Source organism: Pelodiscus sinensis, chromosome 7, assembly GCF_052426305.1.
Source record: "Pelodiscus sinensis isolate ZL-2025 chromosome 7, ASM5242630v1, whole genome shotgun sequence".
Taxonomy (NCBI): Eukaryota; Metazoa; Chordata; order Testudines; family Trionychidae; genus Pelodiscus; species Pelodiscus sinensis.
The window spans coordinates 58,822,427-58,842,068 of NC_143058.1; the positions used below are offsets into that span (position 1 = coordinate 58,822,427).

At 50.7% G+C, this 19,642-nt stretch overlaps 1 protein-coding gene across 1 annotated transcript in view; it reads left to right on the forward strand.

The window, feature by feature from the left end:
• Window positions 1-19,579, forward strand: part of LOC102447455 (caspase-8-like) — a 43,411-nt gene extending 23,832 nt beyond the window's left edge. The window contains exons 5-8 of the mRNA XM_075933876.2: window positions 9,230-9,321; window positions 10,892-11,003; window positions 13,766-14,255; window positions 16,171-19,579. Of these exons, the coding sequence (XP_075789991.1) occupies window positions 9,230-9,321; window positions 10,892-11,003; window positions 13,766-14,255; window positions 16,171-16,321 (845 nt within the window). The 3' untranslated portion in view covers window positions 16,322-19,579. The remainder of the gene's footprint in view (window positions 1-9,229; window positions 9,322-10,891; window positions 11,004-13,765; window positions 14,256-16,170) is intronic.
• Window positions 19,580-19,642: the final 63 nt, after the last annotated feature.

Here is a 19,642-nt window from a genome sequence, read left to right on the forward strand (position 1 = left end):
TGGGGGGGCAGGGCTGGAAGTGGGTTAGTTGGTTGGTGGCTGTCTGTGAGGATGGATGAGACAGCCTAGGGAGAGGAGCTGGAGTTTAGGGGCCCAGTCTCCCCCATCTCAAGGGGGCCTGAGGCATCCTAGCCCAGTTCCTGTAACCAGATTACATCTGTGCTGCGCTGTGCTGGAGGAGCAATAAACCACCCTCAATTCCACTGGCTGGTACAGTCTGTTTGTGCCATTTCGGGGTGCAGGAGACGGGGAACCCCCAACGTGCCGTCACACTGGTGTCAGGGGTGGGATGCACTGCACCCCGTGGATGAAGCTCCCAGCGGCAAGCGACAAGGCGCAGTAGAAGCAAGAGCCCTGGAGTCAGGCGTGCTGGAGACAGAGCGAAGCGGTTCCTGGGAATCGTGGGGCGCTGCAGCACTAGACTGGTGAGTCTGCACCAAGGGGACCAGCGGGCAGATGGCCTACGCCCGACTCTTGAAGGCAGAGCTGGTGGGGCTGTGCAGAGAGAGGGGCTTGCCTGTGCGGAAAGCAACCAAGGCCCAGCTGATTACCCAGCTGGAAGAGAATGACCAGCCACGGGGCCAGGATCTTGTCCCCAGGGGAAGCAGCCAGACCCCACCTGAGAGTGTGTCAGGCTCAGAGAGGGGGAGGAGCGCTGGAACCCACCGGAGAGATGAGACAGCGTCTCCCGGGAGGCCTGCAAGCCGTAGCCCATCTAGGGCAGGGGCCAGCCCAGCGGAGCTGCGGCGGCTGGAGATCCAGCTGCGGATGAAGGAATTGGAAGTACAGGACCGAGAGAAGGAGCGCCAAGATCGAGAGAGGGACCGCCAGGATCGAGAGAAGGAGCGCCAAGATCAAGAGAGGCAGCGACAGCATGAGCTGGCCATGGCAGAGCGGAGAACCTGCGGGACCCCGGCTGCGCCAAGAGTGGATGGGCCCCAGAGTCCCGGGGATGCCAGGCGCTTGGAGAGGCTCACGGTGGCCCAATTGAAGGACGTGGGCGACATAGACGGGTTCCTCAGCTCCTTTGAGAGGGCCTGTGGGCTGCAACAGGTCCCCCCAGCTGACTGGCTGCAGGAGCTCATCCCCGCACTGAACCAGGAGGCGGCCGGAGTGCTCAGTCAGCTGGAGGACCTACAGCCAGGGGATTACAACCGAGTCAAGGAGGCCCTGCTGCACAAGTTCGGGCTGACCCCCGAGATGTACAGGAAGAAGTTCCGGGGGGTACAGAAAGGGCCACGGGAGACCTATGTGGATCTGGCCTCCCGCCTGGCGCAATACTGCCGCAAGTGGGTCTCAGGAGTCGGAGCCCAGACCGCAGAGGAGCTGCTCAAGCTGGTCATGATGGAGCAGTTCTATGAAGCGTGCCCACCCAAACTGAGGCTGTGGCTCAAGGACCGGAGACCAGAGAACCCCCAGGAGGCCGGGAGACTGGCGGATGAGTTCATGGAGAGCCGGTCCGGGGGTGAACGGGAGTCCCGGAGAGAAAGAGAATCGCGCAGAGACCGGTTCTCGGTGGAGCAACGGAGAGAGACACCTCCGAGGCGAGCCCCAGGGACCAGGACCAGTCATCGATACCCCAGAAAACCAGCCAGGGCCCGGGCAGAGCCGACCCGAATGGGCCCACAGAACCTAACTTGCCATCGCTGTGGGCAACGGGGCCACAAGAGGGCTCAATGCACCAGGCGCAAGAACAGGTCCCATGACCTGGGACGTTCCAGGGTTAACTGGCTGGGGCGGGAGGAAGGGCCGGCTGCCCCAGTGGCAGGGGCTGGCCGGCAAACCTCCGCTCGGGGAGGGGGGAAGGATGCTCAGTGCACCTCCCCTGGGAGGTCTGACCCTCGGGAGACAGATTTATCCGTGCACCGGGTGGGGGCGGGGCGGCCCCTACGGAGGGACTGCCTCGTACCCCTGGAGGTGGATGGCAGGAAGGTGACGGGTTTCTGGGACACGGGGGCGGAGGTGACGCTGGCCCGGCCCGATATAGTGACCCCAGACCGTATGCTACCCGACACTCAGCTGACACTGAGGGGCATAGGCGGCACCCCCTTTAAGGTACCCGTAGCCAGGGTGCATCTGAAATGGGAGGCCAAGGAGGGCCCCAAGGAAGTGGGGGTGCACCCGCACTTGCCCACCGACGTGCTAATGAGGGGTGACCTAGAGGAGTGGCCAGACGGACCCCACAGGACGCTGGTCACCACCCGTAGCCAGAGCAAGCGAGGGGCTTGCGGCCCGGAACTCGAGGAGGTTCCCCAACAGGGGGCCCAGGGCCCCGTCCCAGTAGACCTAGAGTTGGACCTAGGCAGTGGGGGGAACCACGGCCCTGTCCCAGCCCCAGCCGCTGAATTCCAGGCGGAGGTGCGAGCGGATCCCTCCTTGCAGGCCCTGAGGGACCGGGCTGACCTGGGTGCCGCTCAACCCCTAGGAGGAGATTGCCAGGAGAAGTTCCAGTGGGAGAGGGGATTTCTGTACCGGGAATGGCTTTCCCCCGGGACGGTAGGCAAGTGGGGGCTCCAGCGGCAGCTGGTGGTTCCCCAAAGGTATCGCCGCAAGCTGCTACACCTGGCCCATGACATCCCGTTCTCGGGACACCAGGGGATCCGGCGCACGCGGCTGAGGCTGCTCCAAAACTTCTATTGGCCGGGGATGTTTGCAGCTGTCCAGCGGTACTGCCGGTCCTGCGACTCCTGCCAACGAGTGGGGAAGGCCCAAGAAAGGAAGAAAGCTGCATTGAGACCCCTGCCCATCATAGAGGAGCCTTTCCAGAAGGTGGCGATGGATATTGTGGGGCCCTTCAACAGAGCGACCCGGACAGAGAAGAAATACATCCTGGTGGTGGTGGACTTCGCCACCCGCTACCCCGAGGCCGTGGCCCTGCCCTCCATCGAGGCAGACACGGTGGCAGACGCACTGCTGACCATTTTCAGCAGGGTGGGGTTTCCCCAGGAGGTTCTCACGGACCAGGGATCCAACTTCATGTCGGCCCTGCTCCGGTGCTTGTGGGAGAAGAGTGGGGTGCAACACACCTGGGCCTCGGCGTATCACCCCCAGACCAACGGGTTGGTGGAGAGGTTCAATGGGACTCTGAAGCAGATGCTACGGACCTTTATGCACAAACACCCGCAGGACTGGGACAAGTACCTACCCCACCTGCTGTTTGCGTACAGGGAAGTGCCCCAGGAGTCCACGGGGTTCTCGCCGTTCGAGCTGTTATATGGGAGGCGAGTGAGGGGCCCCCTGGACTTATTGAAAGACGAGTGGGAGGGGAAGGTCTCCCCGGAGGGTGAGCCGGTCGTGGAATACGTCCTGACATTCCGGGAAAGACTTGCCGAGCTCATGGGCCTGGCCAGAGAGAACCTGAGCAGGGCCCAGAGGAAGCAGAAGGTCTGGTACGACCGCAATGCACGGGCCCGCGCCTACGCTACCGGGGACCAGGTGATGGTCCTGATCCCCGTGCGGAAGAACAAGCTGCAAGCCGCCTGGGACGGCCCCTTCAAGGTGGTTAAGCAGCTGAACGAGGTGAACTACGTGGTGGAGCTGACGGGCCGGACGCGCGGCCAGCGGGTATATCATGTTAACATGATGAAGCCGTACTGGGACAGGGAGAACTTGGTGCTGGCCGTGTGTAAGCCCTGGGAGGAGCAGGGGGAGGATCCCCTGGTGGGCCTGTTCCCTGGGACCGGAGAGGACTCTTCGCTGGAGTCAATTTCCCTCTCGGACCAGCTCACCCCGGCCCAGCAGGCCGAGATCCGGGAGGTGCTGCGCTCCCACCAGCAGCTGTTCTCCAACAAGCCGGGTCTCACCAACCTGGCTGTCCACCGGGTGCAGACGGGCACTCACCCCCCGGTGCACTGCTCCCCATTCAGGGTCACAGGGAAAACAGCCCAGGACCTGGAGAGAGAGGTCCAGGACATGTTGGCCCTGGGGGTGATCCAGCCGTCCTCCAGCCCCTGGGCCTCTCCCGTGGTGCTGGTTCCCAAGAAGGACGGGTCGATCCGGTTCTGCGTGGACTACCGGAAGCTCAACGCCATCACGGTGTCCGACGCCTACCCGATGCCAAGGCCCGACGAGCTCCTGGACAAGCTGGGGGGAGCTCGCTATCTCACCACCCTGGACCTAACCAAGGGCTACTGGCAGGTGCCGCTAGACCAGGAGGCCAGACTGAAATCGGCTTTCATCACGCCACTGGGGCTCTATGAGTTCCTGGTCCTACCCTTTGGCCTCAAAGGGGCGCCGGCCACCTTCCAGCGCCTGGTGGACCAGCTGCTGCGGGAATGGAGAACTGTGCCCTAGCGTACATCGATGACATCTGCGTCTTCAGCCAGTCCTGGGAGGACCACGTGGCCCAGGTCAGACAGGTACTGGATCGGCTGAGGGAGGCTGGGCTGACCGTAAAGGCTGGGAAGTGCAAGGTTGGAATGGCCGAAGTGTCCTACCTGGGCCATAAGGTGAGGAGCGGCTGCTTGAAGCCAGAGCCGGCCAAAGTGGAGGCCATCCGGGACTGGCCTGTGCCCCAGACCAAGAAGCAGGTCCAGGCTTTCATTGGGATGGCGGGGTACTACCGGAGGTTTGTGCCCAACTTCAGCTCCATCGCTGCCCCGATCACAGAGCTGTGCAGGAAGGGGAGGCCCGACAGGGTGGTCTGGACGGAGCAGTGCCAGAGGGCTCTCTGTGCACTGAAGGGAGCCCTGGCCAAGGCTCCAGTGTTGGTAAACCCAGACTTCGACAAGCCCTTTATCGTGTTTACTGACGCCTCGGACACTGGGCTGGGGGCGGTGCTGATGCAGGCGGACGAGAAAGGGGAACGTCACCCCATCGTGTACCTGAGCAGGAAGCTGCTGCCCCGGGAGCGGAGCTATGCGACCGTAGAGAGGGAATGCCTGGCCATGGTGTGGGCCCTGCAAAAGCTGCAACCGTACCTGTTTGGCCGGCGTTTCACGGTGTTCACCGACCACTGCCCCCTGACCTGGCTACACCAGATGAAAGGGACGAACGCCAAGCTGCTGCGGTGGAGCCTGCTCCTGCAGGACTACGACATGGAAGTGATCCACGTCAAGGGGAGCGCCAACATCATCGCCGACGCGCTGTCCCGTAGCGAGGGGCCCGAACTTCCCCAGGTCACGAGCGGAGTGACCCTGCTCAGTTCGCTCTCGGAGGGGGGAGAACTGTGACGTAGTGGGGGTACTTGCTGGGCTGTGGTGACCCCTGCTGTCTGGAGCAAGACCCAGCAGGGAAAACCTCACTAGGCAGAGGTAAGGCCAAACTTGTTAAACCAGTGGCCAGACACCCCCCATGGAGAGGAACAAAGGAAGGTGAATGCGGCCCTGGCTGGGGGGGCAGGGCTGGAAGTGGGTTAGTTGGTTGGTGGCTGTCTGTGAGGATGGATGAGACAGCCTAGGGAGAGGAGCTGGAGTTTAGGGGCCCAGTCTCCCCCATCTCAAGGGGGCCTGAGGCATCCTAGCCCAGTTCCTGTAACCAGATTACATCTGTGCTGCGCTGTGCTGGAGGAGCAATAAACCACCCTCAATTCCACTGGCTGGTACAGTCTGTTTGTGCCATTTCGGGGTGCAGGAGACGGGGAACCCCCAACGTGCCGTCACACCCTGTATTTCTCTGCTCTGCAGGAAGGGGGAGGCTTCGTGTGATCTCCCTGTCCCCAGCCCAATCATCAGCTCCTATTGGCCAGAAACAACTGCCAATAAGAACTGACCTCAGCCAATCTCTCAGCTCCTATTGGCTGGAAACAGCCAGCCAATAGGCACTGCAAGATTGGCCTGGGAGACCGGGGCAGCTGGAGTTGAGAGCCATATGGAGGGAGCAGCTTGTATTTTTCAAGCGGGCTGGGGCTGCAGCAGGTAAGCACCTCCCAGCCAGCACCTGCCTCTGGCACCCCAACCCCTCCTGCATCCCAACTCCCTCCCCCAGATCACCATCCAAACCCTCTGTACCCACTGCCCCAGGTGACAACTCCCTCCAGACCCTGTATCCCCTCCTCCACCCCTCCTGCCGGATAGAATCCTCTCCTGCACCCACACTCCCTCCTTGATCCTATATCCCAATCCCCTGACCCAGGTCACAACCCCCTCCTTCGCCCCAACACCCTCTCAGAATCCACACCGTCTCCTGAACCCCAGTCCCTTACCCTGTGCGCCCTTCTGCACCCAATCTCCAACCTAGACCCTGTACCCCCCTCCACAGAAAAATGTGGCCCTTGGCCACTTACCAAAATCTTGGAGTGGCCCCCCCAACCAAAAATTATTGCCCACCTCTGCACTAACGTGATTTATGTCATCAAATGCCAGCAGTGTCCCTCTGCCCTGTACACTGGCCAAACCGGACAGCCTCTGTGCCAAAGGATAAATGGACACAAATCAGACATCAGGAATGGTAACACACAGCAACCTGTCGGGGATCATTTTAACCTCCCTAAACATTCAATACAAGATTTAAAAGTAGCCATCCTTCTACAAAAGAACTTCAGCTGTCTCCTTTTCTAACCGGTTTTTGAACTGGAATTCATTTGCAAATTCAACACTATCAGCTTAGAATCTCAACTGCTTAACGCATGACAAAGGCAATTTCCCCTCTCTGGATATTCACATCCCCACACCAAATGCTATGAATGACTCACTTCCACCCTGACTTGATTAGCTTCATTAACACAAGCAACTTCTTCCTTATATATCCCACTGCTTTTGTAACTTCCACTCCAATTCATCTGATGAAGTGGGTTTTACCCACTAAAGCTTATGCCCTAATAGTCTCTAAGCTGCCACCGGACTCCTCATTATTTTTGCAGCTACAGGCTGCTCCTCTGAGACTAATTTTTTTAGTTAATCGCATGAGCTAACTGCAATGAATCGACAGCCCTAGTGTTTTGTTACTGCTACTGAAAGAGATTAATAAATTATAAAACCAGATGAGGTTCTTTTGATCAGGTCTGGACTCCTGTATGACACAGGCCTTAAGACTATCCCCAAATCAATGCCTCTATTAACTAGAGCATAGACTTGATGACCGACTTAAATGAAGCCAAGAGTCCGGTCCCTGCATAGGCGTGAAGATGTTTGTTACCTTCATTGTTTCCCATCTAGATTGTGAAGCCTGTGCAGTGCCATGGAGACTCAGCCTCTTAATTAATATGGTTAAAAATCAGACTAATTATCACAAACTAAGTACACCTAAAACAAGCCTGATGTTGAACAGTGTCAGGCCCAGAGGTGCTATGGCGATTGACATTATCTAAATGGCAAATGAAGATGAAAATATGAGTGGGTCACATGTTTCAAGAGTTGGAAATGATCAAACACTCTGTTCCAGCTGGTAAATCCATCTAATATTGTCCCCATTATTTTAGCGTCTGAGCCCCCATGAGGTTTTGAAGTACCATTGTCCCTACCTCAGATGTGTGGAACTGAGTTAAAGGGGCAAAGTGACTTGCCCATGGTCACAAAAGCACTTTGTTGCAGAGCAGGGAATTGAATGTGAACCTCCAGAGTCTCCTGAAGGCTTAACTATATTTCTGTGCCCACCCATTTATCAACCTCTGACTTAATTATCTCAGAGCCTCTTCTTACGCATGGAACACCCTCTCTGAGCGATCCCCTTTAAGATCCTTCTGCCTACACTGAATGCTCGGGGAAGTGACAAGTTAGCTGATAAGAGGTTGGGCATTAGGAATACTGGTGGGGTCAGACTGTTCATCCTCTATCTAGCTCCATTTCTCTATGTTCTCTCCTCATCCAGAGTTCTCTTTTGATTCCACCCCTTCTTTCCCCAGCTAACAGCATGCAGGCCAAAATCCCACAGGATCATGCAGAGGGGAGCTTTACATCTATACATAGCCCATTGCAAAATCAGGTCCACAGGGCCTCCTTCCCCAAATACCAATTTTTCTTATTTCGCCCCCCAGAGCTTTGGAGGAAATGGCAAACCACATCTGCATCCTACTCTGTGATTCTTGTCTAAATGGGAGGAACTCTCTCCTTTTATATTCGGTGGGGTGGGGGGTGGGAATATGAATTAACTGTTTTAACTGTGGGCAGCCAGCAGTGTGTGTCTTTGGTCTCTGGCATCCAGCAAAGTTACATTAGTCTTTTTTGACACGTGCTGCTGTCCCACTTCTGCTGTGGGATATTACTGTAGCTCTTTTCAGCATAGTGCACAATATATCTTTCTTTGCATTTGAGAGAGGACCAGATAGGAGCAGATTATCACTCTGTGGGCAGATACCCACCTTTTCTTCTTGAAGCATCTATTGCACTGAGGCCTATCCATCTAAGATACACAACTTCAGTTACACAAATAGCAGAACTGAAGTTGACGTCCTTACCGTGGTATCTTCCATGAGGTAAGGGTTGACAGCTGATGCTCTCCTGTCGACTCCGCCTACTCTTCTCATCCTGATGGAGTATGGGAATCAACAGGAGAGTGCTCAGAGATCAATTTATCGCATCTAAGCAAATGTGATAAATCGATTGCTGCAGAGTCGATTTACCATGTAGTGGAGACAAGGCCTACGCCTCAGTCATAGAACCACAGAGCTGGAAGAGACCTCGGGAGGTCATCAAGTCCAGCCCCCTGCTCTAGGCAGGACCAATCCCAACTAAATCAACCCAGCCAGGGCTTTGTCAAGCCAAGACTTAAACACCTCTAGGGATGGAGATTCCACCACTTCCCTTTGTGCTTGGCTATTGAGAGAGGCGTGGACTCTCAGCCAACCAGCACCGGGCAGGGGGGCTGCACAGAGCTCCGCACAGCAGCCTTAGAGCAGCTATGACCTGGGCAGCAGGACTTAGTGAGGGGGACAGGGTAAGCACTGGGGACTCTGGGGGTAGGGCTAGTACTGAGCAGCTCTAAGGGGTGGGGGTCTCCAAGAGTTGGGGGACCAACACTGGGGGGCACCGGGCCATCCTGGGTGGAGAGCTCACACTGGGGGGCTCTCGGAGCTGGGGCTTTTTGTGGATCAGTCACATTTTATGTGAATATTTGCATATTCGTTATTTGTATAATGAATATGCAAATAAAATTTACCAGTCCACCGAAAGTTTGTAAATGGGTTTGCTGGTGTACGATATGAAAAAGGTTGGGAACCACTGGTCTAGAGAGCCTCACAGTGACATGTGCCCAACAGAAACTAGTCCCCACCCTGCTCCTTTACATCGTTTGGATGCCATTCCTTGTACAGTCAACTCTTTTGACTCTGAACGCCCTCTCATGCCTCTTGTAGGTCATATGCATCAGAAAGTCCCTTGCCTGCAAACAGGGCCATTTCTGGGTCCAGGTGAATGGGGAGCAAAGGAACCAATGTCCGTGCCCAAGGTGAGAAATCCCTGATGTTTACCTTAAATTGCTGTTCTGCCCCTGACCGTCAGGTTCATAAATGCCATTCGGATAACTTGGTACAGTTGTGGGTGAGGCCCAATGGAGGCTTCAGCCAGCAGGCAGAAATAAACCCTGCCCTTTGCTGTATTGTCTGCAGGTCAAAGTCCCATTAGGATTACTAGAAGGAAACAACGTGGGGGTGGGACATGACTCACCAAGACACCTGAAGCCAGAGGATTTTCTGGCAGTCACTGTTAATCACATTCCTCCCTTCCACCATGCTGAGTCAATGGGTGAGAACCAATGAGCCCCACAAGCAAAGGCAGGTGGGAACAGGAGTTGGAAGTAACTCTCAGCACGTGCTCCGGGGAGAGGTGGAACGTTGGCTGAGGAGCAAACACCTGCTTCCTGTCTCTCTGCTCCAGACCAATAATCCTGCCATAGCGGGAGGGATGGAGAGAGTGTGCAAGGAGAAGGAAAGAGGGTCCTTATTTCCCCACTCCCTTCATCTCCTTGCAGGCCAGATTCACACCCCCCCTCTCTCCCCATCACCCCAGCAATTGCCACTTCTGTTGCCTGATGTAAGAGATGAACGTTCTCAATTTGGACAATACGGGTTGTAGCAGTCCGCGCTGAGCCATCTGCTCAAAAGTTAAGAAGGTTCTTGTCCCAGAATCTGGCTACACAGAATATGCAAAAGACTCTCAGGGGCTGTAACAGGATGCTCACACGGAGACAAATATAGTCTTAAAACTTTTTTATTGAGGTAAATGAGAACAGAAGTCAAACAGTAATTACATGGTAAAATAAAGCAGGGTTACGAATGCAGTGCTAGTATTCTAAAGGTATTGCATTCTAAAAAGCGTTTAATTAATATGTTCTCACCCATCCTTGATAACTTGATGGTAAGAGACAAAGGACCAGCTTCCTCTGGCATGCCAAGAGAGTTCAGATCCAAGTTTTTCTGTTCCTGAGTGGGAGATGCAGAGTGTCGGAGAAGTTAAAGCTAAGAGCTGTTAAAGCTAACTTACTTTTACTTAACTGACCGTTTTAATTTCAAGTTTAAAATCAAACGGACAAATAGACTAAGGACACAGCTTAGAAACTAGCATAGAAAACAAGCTCAGGCTCTGAAAACAGGCCAACTAGCAAAGTGGATCATCCCCTTATAGGACATAGGGGCAAAGGCAAGCAAGCAGGTTAACCTTATAGGCGACACGCCTCCTTTTGACAGGGTGATTTGTAAAATGAATGTGTGTGCGGCTTAGGTAGGGCAGGGTAACAGGCTGTGCTTATGTAACCTATACACCTAGTGTGATTACTGAGCAATGCAAGTGGTACCTAGACCACAGCAACCGTTAAGATCAAGAGACCTCTACAGCAGGGACTGGGAGCCAGCTGGTTTTTAGCTCAGAGGGTAGAGGCCCTTGTACTCTGCTTCAGAGGTCTCAGGTTCAAATCCGCCTGTGGGCAGTTATACTTAGTCACATTTCTCTTCTGGGTACCTTAAAATCCACGTTGCTGCTGCTTTTGCAACCTTGTCATTATGCTCTGTACCTCTCTCTAGCCTGAGAACTCCTACAGGATGGACAATCGTCCTCATGGCTATTGTGTGATACTGAACAACGCTGTATTTAAAAATCCTGATGAAACCAGGATGGGCACAGACAAAGATGCTGGTAAATATTTTGCTTGTTGAACTGCTGGGGATGATGGGGATTTCTAGTTTGTACTTTGCCTCGGACTGAGGGAACCGTTTAATCTACCCTTCTTTGTAGAATGGGTGTGATCACTCGATACTTTCACCAGACCAATTTCATCCAGCTCCCTTCCCTCCATGGCTGGTCTGACAGACGTGTCGGCCATTATAGTACCAGAAAAGCTGGAAATATAGGAATCTACAGTGTTTATACTGTCTCTTTACTGCAGAAAGGGGCGGTCTTATTACAGCTTGGTAATTAACCAGGGTTAGCCCTTTCCCTGTGAAACTCTGATGGAGATAAGGAACAGGTAGTTTTTACCTTGTAGTTGCTAGATGAGGTCAACATGATACTCCCCAGCTGTGGATGACCTCAGCTCCCTGCACTGCGCTAACAACAGAAGCTGTCGGGTGAGGGTTTGATAACCTGAGAGCTGACTCAGATTAGTTCTCTTGCTGTAGAAAAACACTGCTCTTAGTCTCCTGGTCAGTTCTACTATTCAAATGGGTCTGTTTATAGCGGACAGATTTATTTTTACCCTCTTGGGCAGAATATGCAAAAAATGTAGTTTAAAGAAGGAAAGTCTTTCTGTTCTGGATACACACTAATGCTTATAGAGTATATGTGAGTAATAGTGTATATATGTGTGTGCTTTTTCTGCTGTGTTGTCTTTCTGCTTGATGACTTCTCTTTATCACTTTTTTGGTTTTTAATAGTCCTGTTCTTAGAACTGCCGTAAATTCCTTATGCTCGCGATTCTGCACTCACTCACCCTACAGTCTGCAACAGGAGGATGTAAGGAGTAGGGATATGAAGGACTGGTCGACTATCTGATAAGCAAATGCTTTTCAGATAGTCGACGAGATTGTCGACTAGTCGCTCCCCCCCCCCTTGCTGCCTCTATGGGGGAAGGGGGGGAGAAAACGGTGTACTTCAAAGCGGCAGCATCTCTTGAAGCCTGGGGCCAGACCCCAGGCTCCACATGGCACTGCTGCTTTGCAAAGCTATGTGGAGCCTGGGATCAGCTGGGGACTCCCCAGGGGACCATGGGCTTTGTGCGGCTCTTCCACTTTGAAATGTTGCGGGGAGCCTGGCGTTGTGCTATACGTGGTGTTTCAACCCTAGGGCTGTTGCTACACTTCAAAGGTGGAGGCACCCTACCAGCTAATCGAATAGTTGATGCAAAATGCATTGACTATTCAATTAGTCGATTACCCGATACTTAACCTCCTTAGGAGACCGCACTGCAAGTTAAAAAGTGTCTGATAGATAAACACATCTGGTTGTGGCAATGCTCAAATGAATCCAATGAGTGTTCCATTTTGGCGTTTGCCTCTGAGCCCCTCTTTCTTCAATAACTCTGTGTCTATCTGAATCCACACATCCCTCCTCCTTACTGTGGTGTCATATAAATACATATAGGACTGGATTTTAACTCTGAACCCTTTCCAGCAGCAACTCTTCTTGCCCATTACAAAGCAAAGTAAAAGGCACTGGGGAAAACAATATAAGTCCTTGCCTCTCTTAGAAGCCAGATTCGGCTTAATTTCAACAGGACTATTCTCAGACTATGAAACTATTAGAAAAGTAACAGAATCCAGCCTTAAAGAAGTACATCATCATCTTGTTTTATCAAGAGCTATTCATAAGTAGAATCTCAGATCTCTGCAGCATGAAGTTGGTGAAAGATGCTTAAACAAACCAAGCTCCTCTAGGGTATGTTTACACTACAGAGGAAGATGGAAGCTGCTACTGTCACTCTTCCAGGGTTTGAATTAGCAGGTCTAGTGAAGACACGCTAATTCGAACTGAGGGGTGTTCCAGTCAATGCCAGTAGTCCTGCTTCCATGAGGAGTAAGGGAAGTTGAAAGGAGAGTGTTCTCACTTTGACTTCCTTCAGTGCAGACAGCACCAAAATTTGAGTTAAGGTACTTCGACTTCAGCTATGCAATTAATGTATTTGAAATTGCATAGCTTAATTTGACCTTATCCTGTAGTGTAGACGTACCCTTCATGTATAATGAATAATTGCTAAGGAAGTAAAATGTGTTTTGGTTTTTTTCTGGGAGGACAGCATTGTAACAGCAGGAAAGGGAGAGTTGTGAATATCTTGCTAGGGCAATATCATTTTGCTCCAAGAGGACTGACTGTACAGTGCAATAAGATGGGCTTATTCCAAACTGCCTGACCATGTCTCTTGGGGTATGTCTACACTACCCCGCTAGTTCGAACTAGCGGGGTAATGTATGCATACCGAACTTGCTAATGAAGCCCGGGATTTGAATTTCCCGGGCTTCCTTAGCATAAAGCCGGCGCCGCCATTTTTAAAAGCCGGCTAATGCGAACCCCGTGCCACGCGGCTACACGCGGCACAGGCTAGATAGTTCGAACTACGTAGCCATTCCGAACTATCTGTACTCCTCGTGGTACAGATAGTTCGGAATGGCTACGTAGTTTGAACTATCTAGCCCGTGCCGCGTGTAGCCGCGCGGCATGGGGTTCGCACTAGCCGGCTTTTAAAAATGGCGGCGCCGGTTTTATGCTAATGAAGCCCGGGAAATTCAAATCCCGGGCTTCATTAGCAAGTTCGGTATGCATACATTACCCCGCTAGTTCGAACTAGCAGGGTAGTGTAGACATACCCTTGTTCTCCAGTACACTCCCTACTATTTCATCTTCTGCCCCATCCTCTGCTTCTGTGTTAAATGAGTGTTGACTCTCCCTCTCCCTTTCTGTCCCAGCGGCTCTGAAACGGGTCTTTGAGAGGCTTCAGTTTGAGACAATTGAGCACCAAAACCTAGAAGCAAAGGAAATCCGTGAGAAAATCCAAGACTATAGCAACATGGATCATAGCAACATGGACTGTTTCATTTGCTGCTTGCTCTCACACGGTGAAAAAGGAAAAGTACATGGGACAGACTGGAATTCTGTATCCATCACAGATCTCGTCTCCTGCTTCACGGGATCCAAGTGCTTCTCTCTCGCTGGCAAACCCAAACTCTTCTTGATTCAAGCCTGCCAAGGCAGGACAGGGCAGAAAAATATCCCAGTGGAAGAAGATTCTTCTCGAGAGCTGGAGACAGATGCTTTCCCCATGTCTTCCATTCCCGACTGGGCTGATATCCTCATTAGCATGGCCACAGTGGAAGACTTTGTGTGCTACAGATACAGAGAGACAGGCAGCGTGTACATTCAGTGCCTCTGCGAGGAATTAGAGTCCTTCTGCCCACAGTAAGTACTACTCCTATGCCCCATGTGAATGGTATATAGAGGACTGATGAAGGGGTGGGATGCATTTCTTCCAGGAGCCCTTTCTTAAACTAATCTGAATAGAAACCTACAGACAATAGCACTTTCCGCTTACAGCACTTTGCATCTTCAAAGCATTGCATGAGTGCTAGTTAGACCTCCCAAGCCCTCTGTCATGCTGGTCAGTGCATGTTGCGGTGCCTTTTTCACAAACCAGACAGACTCTCTGTGACTTGCCTGAGGTTATGGGAATCAGCAGTGTAGCCAGGATTATTGGGCTGAACCTGCAGGTGCCCAGTTCCCAGCTCAATCCGCCACACCAGTGGTGGGCAACCTGTGGCCCACATATCACCTGTCCGGGTTCTATGTTCGGCCTGCACAGCCTCCCTCTGAGCCGTCTCCCCATGCCTCTCGTGCCTAGGGACCCCGCACTTACCTCCCCCTCCTCCTCCCCCCTTCCAGCGCTTCCGGAACTCTGTGAATCAGCTGACCTGTCCCTGCTCCTCCGCCCTCCTTCCCAGAGTTTGAATACCACAAATCAGCTGATTCACAGCATTCGAATTCTGGGAGGGAGGGTGGAGGATCAGGGACAGGTCAGCTGATTCACAGAGTTCTGGAAGTGCTGGGAGGAAAGGGAAGGAGAGGGGATGAGGCGTGTTTGGAGGGGACAGAGACGAGCCGGGCAGTGTTTTGATGGAAGGGCTGGAGTGTGAGGACAGGGTGGGGCGAAATGAGAAGTGACCCCCATTTAAAGCAAAAACCATGCTGGTCATGGTTAATGCACATGCCCACTGAGATGGAGGGCCACTCGTGGCCCACTCACCAGCCTTGGTTGCCTGTCGCTGCTCCATACTGTGCTGCCTTCCCAGACGTCTCCTATATAGTACTTCACAATGTTAAATGACCAGTGGTTTTGTTCTTCCAGTGGGAATTAGTGGAAGCCAGAGGAAGCAGGCAGTTCTTTTTAGTGAAGAGCAATGGCAAGAACCACCCTTCCCTAGGCTGCAGTCTATAGAAGAAGCCGCGCCAGTGTTGTGCTTTGGAAATGAAGGCAAATGGTGTCTGTGATCAGTCTTGTGTAGCATCATGGAGAGCAGCAGGAGGGTTGGATGATGTTCATTGGCGTCTCCATATTATCTAAATGCTCCTTCTAACCAGTATCAAGAAATGCAGCTTGATAGAAAAGCTTACACCGAGTGGCCTTTCTGAAATTCTTTTTTCTTCTGATATATGTTGAATGCAATGGTTACATCGTACCATAGGTGGTGGGTGAAACCCCAGCTGGGGAAGGCAAGTCCCCAGGCCTGCGCTTCAGCTCGAGTCCCCGTCCCTTCCACAATGCCCCCCACCACCATGGAACCAAGCTCGCTCTTGCTGTAGCAGCTGGTCCCCACCCCAGGCTAGTGGTTCCCAGCCTTGGGATGCCCCCAGGCCTCTGTGCCTCCCCCCTTCCACGGGTGGTGTGGCCCCAGCCTTCCTGGCTGGCAGGAGCACCAGTTGGCTGAGCAGCTGGGCAGCTCCAGCCTTCCCAGACGGTCGTAGAACCAGTCGACACCAGCCTTTCTGGCCCTGAAGCACCAGGGGGCTGGCCAGCCCTGCACCTCTCCCTCTCCAATCGCCAGCCCCAGCACCAGTCCAAGAGCAACCCACTGCTCACAGGTAGGAGGGGCCCTAGGGCGGAGCATGGGTGGGACCACCCCAGTTGTTTTGGGAAGGCAATGCATTCCCTTGCCTTCCTTACCCACCGCCTAGCTAGGGTAAAGGAAAGCCATTGTCCTTGCTCCAGGGGATCATGTCACCCAAACCTGGACAACTTTCCTGACCAGCCTCACACGGCTACTCTGAAAGTCCTGTGTGTTTCCGTATCACTCTTGTTTCCCCTTGTAATTTGTTCAAGGCGTGTAGATCTGTTGACCATTCTGACAGAAGTCAATAAGAAAGTGGGAGAAAAAGTGTTTCTCGACAAAAAGCAGATGCCAGAAATAAAATCAACCCTGCGGAAGCAACTGATCTTCCAGGTGCCAACGCCAGACAAGAAGCGTCAGTGAGACACTAAACTAGGAGCCGCTTTCTGAGATGGATTCAACTTGCAGTTCCAAAAGACCAATGGACTGGATCTATTCAGTTAGGTCCCAGTCCTACAAGGTACCGAGGGCCTTCAACTCTTGGATCATTCGCCCTGACAGTGGTCCAAATCATGAAATGGCCTGACAGTGTCCAGCATCTATCTACTTCAGTAGGAGTTGAGCCTGCTCAGCCTTTTCTAGGATTGACTGCCTTGACCCTGATTTCACAGGAAGAAACACACAGGAAAATTATGACTCCAAACCAATGAGGAAATCGGCAGTTTCCATTTGTCAATGTTATTCATAGATAGTATGTCTGAAAGGGGCCATTGTGATTATTAGGGATCTTAGCTTTCTGTGAAAGGAAAAACCCCAAAATTCTTCAGTTTGTCCACAGTTGAAATGAAACGCTGAATTTTAGTTTCCCTAGCCACAATATATATAGGTATCAGTTGAATGCAATGTTTTATTGATATATTTACCATTTTTAGCAAGTTCAAGCCTATCCATTTCACAAACACTATAATAAAATTAATAGAATTGCTATTTGTATGTTTTATGTATACCTAACAGTTGTATGTTTGTATTCTATATTTTCAGGAAATTGTGGGTTTTAAACGCATAAAAACACTCACGTGATAGTCATAGTACATTGTTTCTTTACAGTTGTTGATGGTCCTACTGTTTCAGCCTCTCTTGTGTTTTTGTTTTTTGTTTTTTTAGTCTAGTTTGGCGCTTTCCATGTGTTCTACAAGTGTCTGCCTTCGAATGTAATCTATGACCTTACTGCATACAGTGCAGAACAGGTTGAACTAGTCTAGTGTAGCACACTCTAGTCCAGTAACATCTGTGGTTCAGCATGCTTTCTTTTGGCTGGATGTCCACTTATCATGGGTGTGTGTGGCCAAGTTTCCTGAGGTCTCATAAAGTTTGTTTACAGCCACCAGTCCAGTGTTCTGTTGTGCTGTTTAGCTCTAATTTACACCTAAATATCTTCTAAGAGGCCTGTAAGCAGTGGAAGTGTTGGTAATACTGATAGAAAATATTGATCTTGAATGGTTCAGCAAATTCTCTGGTTCAGCACCAGTGAGGTCCAGAAGATGCGAGACTAGAGAGGTTCTACCTGTATCATCAATGTGAAATTTCTCCTTGCCAAATTCATTGACTCTAGGGGTGGTTTTAAAGTTTTTGGTATCTTTTCATAACTTTGATTACTCATGTCTGGAGGTTGAAGTGAAATGTGAGAGACATTAAAACACAGAACCCTATACACTGTCGAGTAACTTCAGTACATTGGAAGTAGTTTATTGTAGTATGTTTAGCTATGTAAATTTAAAAATCAAGAGTGGGAGGCTGCACACAGTGAATAAGTGACACTGACACCTTCAGTAAGATTTAGTTAATAGTTAATATTTATATTTTTTTACACAATGTAAAAACTAGAGATTTTTTGTAAAAATGCAAATTCTGTGTTTTTTCTAAATGGATTACTAGGATCCCTGGTAATCATCTTGTCTGACCTCCTATACTGCAGACATAAGACTTTCCTGAATTTACTCCTTTTTGAACTAGAGCACAATTTCCAGAAAAACAGCCAGTCTTGGTTTACCAAAATCCATTTTTATTATCTCAGCCCATGCCCCTCCTAACTTTCCCACCCCCCAAAAACCCTAACTTCCTTGATTTGTATTCTGGATTTACAGATCTGATCCTGGGGAGGTTCTGCATGGACGGAGAAAGTTGAGCCTATAAATTGCCTAGAACATCAGGTCTATAGCATGGTTCTCAGGGGGAAAAGTCCCTTTATACAGAAATTAAATCAGCAAGCAGGAAACCACTATTTTAATCATGTTTTGCATTTGTACTTTTTAGAATGTGACTTAAGGAAATGTTGATTTCTCATTAATTTGTAACCTCAGAAGCATGCTGACTTGCAACTAAATTAATTTAGTGGAAAGGCTATATTTTGCTGGTGATTTTTGCTAACTACACTATATCTCTACATATTTCTTTAAGCAAAGCAACTATATAGATTAGCCCATTAGCATATACTTATTCAGCTTCTTTGTTTTGACATTTTTAATAGAAAATGGTGAAGGCTTTTCTGATATAGTAGATTAAATTTTTTGTGTGATCTTTGTCACACTCAAATAGGATGGAAATTCAAATTAAATTAAAATGCAGAAAAATAGCATTTTAATTGTTTTTATTAAATAAAATGATATTAAAAGTGCTGTATACATCAGAAGAAAGTTTATCAGAAAGTGTATCAAAACATTGAAAACTAACCAGTTTATTAAACAAAGGCAGTATTATCAGTGATTTGTGAATTTAACTGATTTGTTCCTGGTTACGTTGTCCTTCAAGAATTTAGAACTAGTAGATCTTACTCTCTTACACCTACTTTTTCCACATGGAGTGGCAGAGAAAAACAGTGTCCTTCATTTTTCCAACTCCCAATTGGGTTTTTAACTTTGAATGAGATAGTAAATGAACTGAACTAGATAACTATAATCTGAAATGAAGAAAATATTGTCTCCCCACCTATAGAAGATGCAATTGCTCTACATAATTTGTTTAACAGTAGACTTTAAAAAAATCAATTTGTATCCACCCGGACAGTGACAAAGAAACAGGCGGATGCTAAAAGACCTGTTCTGTAATTGGTGGTCTTTGAGATGCTGCTCATGTCCATTCCAAGTCAGGTGTGTGTGCACGCTACAAGCACCATGGTCCAGTATCCACAGGGGAGCAACTCTAGCAACTCTCAAAGCACAATATAAGGGATGCTTCACACTTTCATCACCCTCAGTTCCTGCCCACTGGAAACTCCAACAAGTGAGGAAGGAGGGTGGGTTGAGAAATAGACATCTCGAGGACCACCAGTTATGGAACAGATAACTGTTTTGTCTTCCAGTGCTTGCTCACAGCCATTCCAAACTGGGTGACTTCCAAGCAGTATTCATGGAAGCAGATAGGAGTTCAGGGATATGTCGCTTGTAGCACAGCACTGACAAAGCCAGTGTCCTCCCTAGTCTGTGTGGCTGTAGTGAGTCGTGAATGTGTGTATGGAAGATCACATTGCAGCTCTACAGATGTCCTGGACTGGGACGTGAGCAAGGAATGCAGCCGATAATGCCTGTGACCACCAGTGGCAGGACATGTGCCGGGTCATAATACGCTTTGATGCAGTAACACGCTTTGATCTTTGATTGGAGATCCTCTGTGTAGACACTGGAAGGCCCTTCATCCTGTCAGCAGTTGCCATGAAGAGCTGGGTTGATTTCCATGAAGGGCCTGGTG